This window comes from Oryzias melastigma, linkage group LG17 (assembly GCF_002922805.2).
Source record: "Oryzias melastigma strain HK-1 linkage group LG17, ASM292280v2, whole genome shotgun sequence".
In the NCBI taxonomy this organism is placed as follows: Eukaryota; Metazoa; Chordata; class Actinopteri; order Beloniformes; family Adrianichthyidae; genus Oryzias; species Oryzias melastigma.
The window spans coordinates 1227094-1238379 of record NC_050528.1 but is presented as its reverse complement, the minus strand read 5'-3'; the positions used below and the strand labels follow the sequence as shown (position 1 = coordinate 1238379).

Below are 11286 nucleotides of genomic sequence, written 5' to 3'. Positions count from 1 at the left end.
TCCTCAGCCAGCCGTCGTACAGCTTGCTCGGCCTTCCAGCGCCTCTCCCTCTCCTGGTCGCGTTCCTCCACGATCGTCTGAACAGCGTTGGAAAATGAGGGAGCAGAAGGTCACTGAGGTGTGGAGAGTGTCTTGCCTGCTGCTTGGCGAGCGTGGAGGCGCGTCATGAACGGAGGATTAGCTGCACACGTTACTGTCACCTGATCACTGAATGCAGACGTGAAGAACTAGAGGAAGACCTGAACTCTCAGTTCGTACCCTGTAGGTTTCTTCCTCCTGGATGGACCTGGATCTCACATCTCCAGGATCCTTAGCTGCTCTCAAAGGAACCTCCTTGGGCTGCACTGCTGCCCCTGTCCTTCCTGCACTGCCGGCCTTTCTTCTGGACCCAGCAGACTTTAAAGCTCTCATCCTCCGGTTCGCCTGTTCGCTGCAAAGAAAACAAAACGTTGAAGTGGCTCAAGAATCAAAGGTGTGGAGAACGCTCTGCAGGGAGAGTCGATGGTGACGTAAAATGGGGGGCAGACCAGGAACGCTCAGTCATTTATCAAACTGAAGAGCAGGACAGCTTTAAATCAGACGAAGGATCCAATCTGAGATGTGAACTTCAGATGATGTTCTGGAGTGACGGTGTCCTCGACCACAAACACATCAATGATTGTTACTGCTTTGATACCTACTTTTAATTCATTCTGTGGGGTTTTGGGTTGTTCAGGTCCATGGAGGTTCATAGAGAGGAGCGACCACGTCTTTAGGGGGGCGCAGGTTTGTCTTCCTGTTCTCTTGAGGGTCATACGACCACCTCAAGGGACGTCATGAAAACGGAACGGAATATTCTGGTGCGTGTGGTGAGTGTATCGTGAAGTATTCCTAAGGATAGTGGACGTTCCACAATCTTCTGACGTGCGCGTGATGCTGTCGCACGGCGTCCTTACGCCACACTCTAGTGCAGGAGTCTGCAACCTGCAACATTGTGGCTTTTTGGTTCAAATTTAAGGTTTTAAAAAAGGAGAAAGTAAGTAAGTAGTAAATAAAAAACGTAAATGAACTTGAACTTTATTTAACTCAATCACAAACGGATGAAAGACGGTATGAATCATTCAGTGTGGATCCTAACAACAGTAGCTGTAATTCTCTAGAAATCCATCAATAGTTTATCAAAGTCATCCTGATTAGAGCTGCTGCAAACGATTATTTATTCAGATTAATCAACTAATTGGGTCACGTGCAAACTGGATGTAATGCACACATCTTAACCATTATTAGCTTTAAACTAACTAAAAACTAGATATATAGTGTTACCTGCAATGATGCTAATGTGAATGCTGTAAGATGAATTTGGCCACTGAAGTTGATAGCAGAAAATGCTAAAGCTGAGAGCCAGCTAAAATATGACTTAAATGCCAAATTAGCCTAAAAAACTGAAAAAAGGCTAAGTTAGCCAAAACAGCTAGCAAGTAGTGTTGAAAAGAATGTTAGAAATATTAGCTAAACTCCAAATTAGCCTAAAAATCCTTCATAAATTCCAAAATAGTCCAAAAAGCTAGCATAATGCCATTATAACTTTCAACTTTACTACACTCCGACTCCATATAATATAAAGTAACGACTAATTGAATATTAAATTAGTCATCGACTATTTTAAAATTTGATTGATCATCGATTAGTCGACCAATCATGGCAGCCTTATACTGATGCATTTGGATTTCATTTGAGCTTCATTTATCACAGAAAATCAATCTATTGTCAGTAAACTCAACCAGATTTAAAGATACATTAAATTATAATCCACTGGATTATAAAGCAGATTTTCTATTTTTGAACAAATTCTATGATTCAAAGTGTTCCTCGTGGTTTGAATATATGGTAGGGGTCACTTCATTAGATTTTGTTGGTTATATTTATGAATTTGAGGCTGAAATGAACCAGAAGCAGTAAAATAAAGTTTTTTAAATCATTAATGACTTTATACTTCCAGCTGCATTTACTGATCGAACGCTGTAGGATGTCTTTTATTTTGAAAGGGAGTCATGCAAATCTCTGTCAAAAGTTATAAATTATTTTTAAAAAAGCTATTTTTTCTTCATGTTTATGTTTTATTTATGCCAAAAAACACAACAGTTCATTTAAATGTATCAGTCGCAGAAACATAAATATAAATCATTTCTGTTCTTCTGACGGGTGAGTGAAGACTGAGTGGCTCCTACTGGGTTTCGGTTGAGAGATGGACCTGAATGACTCCTTAAGGGTTGAAGGTTGCAGACGTCTGCTGGAGTGTTAGTGCGGTGTGAGTACTGGCTCCTTACTCACTGTGCACAAACGCTGCATGCATGGGATGTGCACGTGATCCATAAGTGCTTGTAGGACGTCCACACAAACTACACTAAGGACAGTTAGGACTAAAGCTTAAGGAGCAGAACGGAAGACCGCAGATGTAATAATGACACGAACACAGCAGCTGTCTGCAGCGTCTGCGCAGACTCTCCCGTCTGACCTGCTGCTCCTGGTCTCCTGGGTGGTGGTGCTGGACGTCAGGACGGCGGGATGTGTGGGGATCCTGGAGCGTCTCCGGTTCTCCTTGCTGCTGTCGCCGTCGCTCTCGGACGTGCGATCCGTGTCCCTCTTTGCTTTCAGTAACTTCACCCCATTTCTGCTGAGGTTTGGTGGTTTCTCTCCCGCCGGGACCTACGTCAATAGAGGAAATGATGAGCAGGTGAAGGACGGATTCATGACTTCACATGTAAACATTCAAGACTCTAATGATGGGAGGAGTAATGTTCAGCATCTCCTGATGGATCTTTCACATCCTGGTTTCTTCTGACTCTTCACATTATTGCAGAATAAGTTCTGTTGAAGTTTGATGGAACAATAAAGGAGGAACGGCACTCTCCTCCAGGAGGAAGATGACTGGAGCTGCACTCAGATCTCAGACGATTCCTACATCACGTTAAATGAGGAATAAACCGTGAAGATGAATTCATTCCTACACATAATACCAGACGGTACCTGCTGGATGAGTCGGGACACCTGCTGCTCCAGTTTCCTGATGCGCTCCTCATTATCAGGATCCGCTTGATCGGCTGCAGTGGAGCTAACCGGCTGGGAGGGCCGACCGACTGGCTGTGAGGTCGGCGGAGCGACTTCTTCAGAGGAGATGTGGGTCCCTGCAGCGGAGCGGGGGGTGCTGGCGGCACCTTTGACCTGAGACGGAGATTTTCATTCATGTTAGAACTCTGAAGCTTCAGCAGAACGGCAGTTTGGTCTGATTGTGTTCAGACAGGATTCCTCAGAAGACGCTGTTTGCAGATGATCTGCTCCTCTGATCTTAATCAGGTTATGACCTCCATCCATCCCTTCTAAATACTTCAGCTTCCTATCAACTGACCTTTAATTATTTAGACCGGGGGGGTCAAACTCAATCACACAGGAGGCCAAAATCCAAAACACACCTCAGGTCGAACAGGATAAACATTTATATCTAAAAATACATTTTTAAAACTTTAAAACTGTAACTTTTTAACATAATTATGAATAATAAAAAGTCAGGAATATTATTCCAGAATAAATCAACTTAAACCTTAAATAACTTTAAATATTTTACTCTCTACAAAAATATAATAAGTCAAAAATATACAAGTTAGAAATGAGCTCAAGATAACATTAATAACAATAAAATAAAATGATCTGGAGGGCCGGATCTGGCCCCCGGGCCTTGACTTTGACACATGATTTAGAGGATTTAAGGACATTATTGTTTCATTATCGTATAATCTGCAATTTAGTCAGATTCTTAACATTTGTAAAATGTTCTAAAATACTTCCTCTCTTTTCAGTTGAAATTGTAGATAAATTCAGCTCATCACTTTGGTGGAAAAATATTTTCTATTTAAATAAATTACAAGTGATAATCAACTTAAATAAAGAGCTAAAGGGATTCTAAAAAATGACCGTTTCGTGGTGACTGGTATCCGAGGACAGCAGAAGGTCCATGTAGTCCTCCAGGCCAGCAATGTCACAGATGCTGCTTAAACCTGGAGAGGATGGATGTCTCAGCCGGTCCAGACCGTCCAGAACGAAGATCTGTGGCAGCGACTCCATCACTGTGTCCCAGTACCCTGCAGTGAGACGGACAACTGAGAGGATGGAAGCTGAGAACGTTTTTATGCACATCAAGGATGTGGCTGGATCTAAACATCTCCTTTTTAAAAACACGTTAAAGTCTCCTCCAATGAAAATACCGTTTTCTGAGTCTTTAACATGTATGTGTGGCATTTTTTATGAAAGAGAACAAGTGTAACTACAAATGTTGCATTACCTGGGATAATGTTAGTGTGAATACTTTTTGCTGAAAATGGTGACGCAATTTACTTTGATTTATGAAGGGATTTTCTGAAAATGCAAAAGCCATTTCCATAATGTTAAATTTTGTTAAAGAACTATGAAAGAGCGCTGAAGTTGACCAAAATTTCTGGAAATTTTGTTTCAAAATAGCTTAAAAATCCCTAACGGATGCCAACTTTGCAAAAATATTCAGTGTGTTGCTTAAATATGAGCTAAACTCAAAATTAGCCCAAAAAAGAGCCATACGGCTGGACATTACCCAGATTTATGGACATTTTTAATGCAGATTTATGCCAGAGCTATCATAATCAGATGGGGGGATTAGGGGCGGAGCTTCAAAAGCCACGCCCCCTTAAAAGGAGATTTTGGAAACAGAAGCTTCAGATCAACATGAAAAATTGCTTTTTAAGACTGTAAGTTGATGGATTTTAGATATAAACTTTATCATCATCATTAAAACACTACTGGGAACGTTTTTTTTTGTCATAGAGGGACTTCGATGTATATTTTGTTAACCCAATCTCACATTTCTTGGTTGTAATAAAACCTTTTATGATCTTTATTCAGATGAAATGTAAAACTCCACCAGAAGACGGTTTTTACTTTCAAACTTCCCACAAAACAATCAGTAAAAACGGCTTTTGACAGGTTTGAAAAGAAGTTAGGACATAAAGGAATCATTATTACAGCCCACCAATCTGAACATGTTTCTCTGTGGTGGTGAAGTTTCAGACGAGCAGACTCTCGGCATCGCTCGTACCTGCTGAAACACACAGCGGGTTGCTGTGGCCGTCTTCTTTTAACGTGACATTGCGTAAACCTTGTAATCCCAGCAGGCACTGCAGGAGATGGTCGATGCTGTCTAAGTGGTTGCCATGGAGACTGAGGTGCTTGAGCTTGTATCCTGTGCCATGCAGATACAGCAGGCCTAACGGTCAGGAGAACAAAGGACACTTTGATACTAATATCTCCTGATTTATTCATTAGTGTTCGATCGTAAGAATCGGACTCACCAGTGAGGTTATTAATCTGATTGCAGGACAAGTTTAATCTCGTTAGATTCACAAGGCCATTCAGTCCTAATGCAAAACATGAATTAGTGATTCATTTCACAGCTCAGAGCTGCAGCAGAAAACATCATAACAAGGACTTATTGCTCAGATAAACTCAGATAAAACATTTATTATCTCTCTGATGAAGGAGAATTCTCACCTTCAACCTTGGTGATCAAGTTGCAGGATAAATTCAGAGTCCTCAGAGAGGAGAGCGAACTCAGACCCTCAATCCTGGAAATGCGATTGGAGGAAAGGTTCAAGTACCGTAGATTCCAGGATGACGTCAGCCCCTCGATCCTCGGGATGTGGTTGCAGTGCAGATTCAGGGAAGTGACCACAGAACCCAGAGGAACGTCTAGTAGACTAGACAGAGAAACCAGATTTAGGGAAGGAACATAATCACATTCCCTTAGAAATAACTGCACAGAAATGACACATCTTTAAATCTAAAGTTTCAGAGCGTGAAACAAATAAACTCAAACCTGAAAAATTAACAAGTTTATCACTTTACATTTTCTTCTTTATTAAAGGTGATGTAACCACAGAAAATAAACTCATTTCCATGTAAACACTGTTGTGAGTAAACGGGTTGTTAATCCTTCGTATATAGCAGTGGTTGATTTTAATCAGTCTGTCATAAATGTTTTCATATTACAGTTACACACTTCATTAGTTTGTTCTTTTCTTCACAATAAAAAGTATTTGTTTCATTTTTCTACGGAATCAATCGGCAGTCAACCATCTTAATGTTAGGGTTATGATTTTTACTGTGGTTTAATGTATAGATACAAACAACAACATTGTCAAAAGAAGACTAATTATGATCTGTACTCATTCATTCATTTTTACTGTGGATTAGTGGAGCATTCTTATTTTATACATTCTTCTTTCTAAATATGTAAAAACAAACCAAAAGTTTGATTAAAACATTTCGTATATTTCAGGCTTTGGCCTTTAGGTAGATAATAAAATGTTACATCTCTGTCCCAATGCTGTGAAAATACCCCCTAAAAAGTGTGGTAACTGTGTACTTTCACTCCCGGAAAACCTCACGGTTTATAACAACACGTGGATAACAACACGGACAACTTTACAAACAGGATTCTCCAGAGAATCCTTCCTGTCATTTTCAACTATTACCTCATTGATGCCATAAAAGTTTTCAGTCAAAAACCTTCATCCTTGTAGTCTGAACACTCAGGTTAGGTGGTGAAAAAGGAGCATCGCTCATGTTTAGAACAGCTGATTTTATAGTTGCAGAATAAAAAAACAGGTAGAAAACTGTCAGATTGTTTTATAATTTTTAGGGTTCATCCTCAAACCAGGAGCTTGATTGTAAATCGACTAAAATAGAGCAAAATCTTCAGTTTGCAGCTACATTTAAAAGAGAATCGTCCATCTAACGTAGACAGCTTAAACCACGTCCACAAGGTCTGCAAGTCGAGTCTGTTTGAAAGACATTCAGTCTAATGCAGAAACTGTTGTTGTTTTTAAAGTGTTTGATTAAAATCAAAAACAATTGACGACAGTTTTCCTCTGTAGACTCAAATAGAGTCAAAAATAGAACATCTCTAATTCATTATGATGAGGAAGGTTACTGTTTATAAAACAACTCATAAAGTTTAAACTTAACTTCATTTCACAGTGTAAAGTAAAATAAAGTTGTCATATTAGCATTACCTCGTTAGCTCCTTGTTAGCTAGGTTTAGCTCTCTGTCCTCCATACTTGGTCTTTTTTAGTTTGTCGCAGAGTTTTACATGACTTCTGCCGGAGAGGTTAAGATGTGACCATTGTTGTTTGAAACTAACGAGTAAAAAGATCATAAAAATACATTCAAATTATTGCTATCATCGATGTTTTTACGGATCTGCAGCAGACAGCTCAGACTTCAGCTACATCATCCACTGGCGGCTAACGACGCGGCTAAAGCTGAGTAAAAGGACAAACATAAAAAACAGATCAAAATAAAGTTTTAGGGGGGAACCGCACTATAAGAGAGTAACAGCATTCACAGACGAAGCAGAAAAATTAAACTAGCCGCTTTTGGAAATTCACTTCCTGTTTACATGACGTAGCTTCCGGGAACATCCGGAAAAAAATTCGGTGGCTCCGCCCATTTATTTACTTACTTGTTTGTTTAATTAATTATTTATTTAATAATTCATACAATTTTTTTACGATAAGTTCAATGTGAAGACCCCAGGAGAAGGTGTCCTAATACTCGCCTGAATGTAAAGAATTTTAACGCCATTCTACAGTAAAAACGACAAAGAAAAAAACATAACTTTGGTCTTATTAAATAAAACTCAGTGCATAATCAACACTGTTAATAACTTCTGTAACTTTACATCTTATATTTTCTCAGAGCTTTGCCTTCTTATTCACACCACCAAACTAACCTATAAATACTTTGGAGTGGTGTCAAAGTTTAGACAATTAAAGCTAAAATTAAACATTTTTTGCTTTGTTTACTATTCTGAATGACACGGCTCTTGAGTAAATATAGTTTATTTAAAGAAAAAAAAGAACATTTTATCCTGAAGGTGTACAATCCTTATTGTGCAGAGATAAATAAGAACAAGCTACAGCTGTTTGTCCAACATCATTTAGAGGCTGTTTGTCTTAGAATTTTTTGGGACATAAACTGGTAAAATAAAAGAATTTAGAAATCTAATCACACTTAGTGAATGCTTGTGTGTGTGTGTGTGTGTGTAAAGCAGTTTGTTATCTGTCTTCTTGTGGCAGTGATGCTTTGTTTTGCACTGCTTAGATGATCCCATTAAACAAGGAGCACATCATGGAATAATGTTGCCTTTTTCATAAAATATAATAGCCTACTAGGAGATACTTTTACACTTTCAATTTTAATATAAAAATCTGCTTTATATTCATGTTTCTTGAAACAAAATATCATACTTGACTTAATACAGTGAAGCACACAGATCTGACAGAATAACTGTATCATTTAGATCAAACTGGCAATTTTCCTGTTAGTGAAAAAACAACCTGAATATCAGACAAAAATGTATATATTTTAAAAGATAAATTTCACAAGAGTAGAGTTGAAAGAAAAACATCTGAATTCTTTCTTATTCTTTTACTAGATTGCCTCTTTTGACTAAGTAAATACTTTTACCATTAAATAAATCAGAAAAAGGACACAACACAGTATTGTTTTATTGACATTAAATAAAAGAACATTTTGCAAAAAGTAAATGAGACAGCTTCCTTGCAGGTGATTGAAAATGTCACTAATTACTTTTAAAAATCACATGTAAATGTTGTGGCTCTAGATGTGATCAGTAAAGAACAAACTAATCTGGATATAAAAGCATAATTCTCAAACTCTACACAGGAATTATTCTAAATAGAAAACGATTTATCGAGCTGGAAGTTCCCCAAAAGTACGTCTTCCCCTTTGAGGTCTGATCAGAGATGAAGATCCTGACCCTCATTAACACCATTATTCTTCCAGCTGCTTCAGAAACGGCGTCTGATTGAGTTCTTGACCCTCTGGAGTGTCACCGTACCCCAGAATCTGCATGACCGATCACCCAACTCACAGCTGGCCATCCGCGTTCACACCAATCACACCTGCAGCCAATCAGAGGCCTCCTTCACCTGTGATGACCTGCTGCTAACGAGGAGCCTAAATTAGAAACCCGGTCTGCTGCTGCCACGTCACTGTCCAGGGAGAGGAAAGCTTTTGGAGCTGTAATACATCAGGACATACATGATTGTTTTTAATAACTCGTAATTATGTATCTGAATTATTCAAATCTCAAGAATAAAGTAAAGAAAAATCCTTTGAAGGTTAAATGCAGCAGAGCTGCAGGTGTTCTCTAAACTGAGAGCAAAATGTAATCCACACATTAAATGGAAGAGTGGGTAAAATATTAAGAAAGAAAAACTAAAAAATTCCTCTGTTTACACATAACAGTAAAGGTAGAATGGAAGAAATTTTCAGAACTGACTGAAGTGGCAGAAATGTTGATTTTGTTTTTGGGTAAAGAAAAATCCAAATATTTTATTAAATATTTAACACTGTTTTATGTGAATAACCTTTAATCCAGTTTAAAGAGAGAAAATAGCCAAAAGTATTACATGTTTTTTTTTATTCTTGGTTGTCTTTAATGTAAATAAGATGTAAATAACTCCTGAACTTCTGAACTCCAGATCTGTCTTAAACAAGACTTTTATCCTGAATGGCTATTTTACCGCCCACGATTTAAACCTTCTATTGTTGACGGAAACGTGGATTAAACCGGGTGACGACAGTGCTTTTGCTGAGCTCCTCCCCCCCGGGCTGTTTGTTCTTCAACACCCCGCGCGCCCGTGGACGGGGCGGCGGCCTGCCGTCCATTTAAATGTCGCCTTCTTTCCACAAACAATGACTCCTCTTTTGAACTGCAGTTATTTATAATATCATTTGAGGAACCGTTTTTCTGTGCTGTTATTTATCGACCACCAAAATATAATAAGGATTTCATTCAAGAGTTCTCTGAGTTTTTAGCCGAATATCTACCAAGATATGATCATTTTTTATTATGTGGAGACTTCAATATGCATGTTTGTTGCTCCGCAGATCAGTGGGCAAATGACTTCAAGAGGCTTTTGGAAACTTTCAATTTAACTCAGTCTGTTGGAAAGCCTACACACATTCAGGGACACACACTGGACCTGGTTTTGTCTTCTGGACTCAAAATCCCCAAAATTGAAATGATCTGAGACGGCTATCTCAGATCATTTCCCCATATCCTTTGAAATAAAAGCCCCCTCCTCAATCAGGAAACCACCGGTCCCATTCTGCTGCCGTCGCATCATCAAGACCTCGACAGCAGAAGAGTTCTCTGCTGCGTTCCAGGACTCCCAGTGGTTCGCTGTGAACGGTATGGTTTCTCCTCTCCATCCTGATACCATGCTGTCTTCCTTTCATTCCACCTGCTCGGACATCCTGAACATTATTGCTCCATTTAAAAAGAGGTCATGCAAACCAAGAGCTGATCCCTGGCTCAACAGCAACACCCGCACCATTCGGCAACGTACAGACAGGCTGAGAGGACTTGGAAGAAGGACAAACTGCACATCTCCCTCCAGATTTTACGGGACTCATTGGCTGAATATCAGAACAGTGTCAGAGAGGCCAAAGCACAGTATTTTTCTGACTTTATCACAACAATCACCGTCCAAGAGTGGTGTTTAATGCCATAAATACTCTTGTAAATCCACAGCCCTCAGCCATCACAGACGCCTCCACAGCCACCTGTGAGCATTTTCTTCATTCCTTTATTGATAAATTTCATTCTGTCAGACAGATCATAACTCCAGATGTTAACAGAGACTTTGCAATAGTACCTGTTGTTTCTGATGTGCTTGATCCTTTTGAGTTGATTTCTCTTCCTGCTCTTTCTGAAATTGTCAAATCACTCAAACCCACAAACTGCAGTCTTGATGTGATTCCTGCTAAAATTCTGAAAGAAACTTTTGATACTGTAGGGCAGGGTCTCCAACTAATTTGGCGAGAGGTCCAGTAACTCTGTCAGCTTGGTAGACCGGGGTCCGAACATGCAAAAACATTCCGTCAATATTTCACTTTTCTGCTCTTTTATTAAATTACAACGTGTAGTTACATTTGCAAAGAACTCTCAACAAGTATTTCTCTCATTCCTTTTTCTACAAAAATACATACATGTACATGAATTGTAGAGTAAAAAAAGATATTGTACATAAACTTGCTTGCTTAAAGGGCAATATGTGTGCTTTACAAACTTTAACATTCTGCTGTCTGTCACTTAAAGTGCAACAGGTAACATGAATGTACCTCAAAAATCATTCATAATTAATCCTTCAAATGGAAACCCATTCCATGAAGCTCTCTGTGTACTGTAC

The 11286-nt window shown here is 39.1% G+C and overlaps 1 protein-coding gene across 1 annotated transcript in view; it reads right to left on the bottom strand.

Annotated features, from left to right (window-relative positions):
• lrrcc1 (leucine rich repeat and coiled-coil centrosomal protein 1) overlaps positions 1-7497 on the bottom strand; it is a 12466-nt gene extending 4969 nt beyond the window's left edge. The window contains exons 1-8 of the mRNA XM_024274479.2: positions 7077-7497; positions 5554-5759; positions 5355-5420; positions 5102-5269; positions 3949-4115; positions 3007-3201; positions 2495-2685; positions 259-430 (exon numbers count right to left, since the gene is read on the bottom strand). Of these exons, the coding sequence (XP_024130247.1) occupies positions 259-430; positions 2495-2685; positions 3007-3201; positions 3949-4115; positions 5102-5269; positions 5355-5420; positions 5554-5759; positions 7077-7120 (1209 nt within the window). The 5' untranslated portion in view covers positions 7121-7497. The remainder of the gene's footprint in view (positions 1-258; positions 431-2494; positions 2686-3006; positions 3202-3948; positions 4116-5101; positions 5270-5354; positions 5421-5553; positions 5760-7076) is intronic.
• Positions 7498-11286: the final 3789 nt, after the last annotated feature.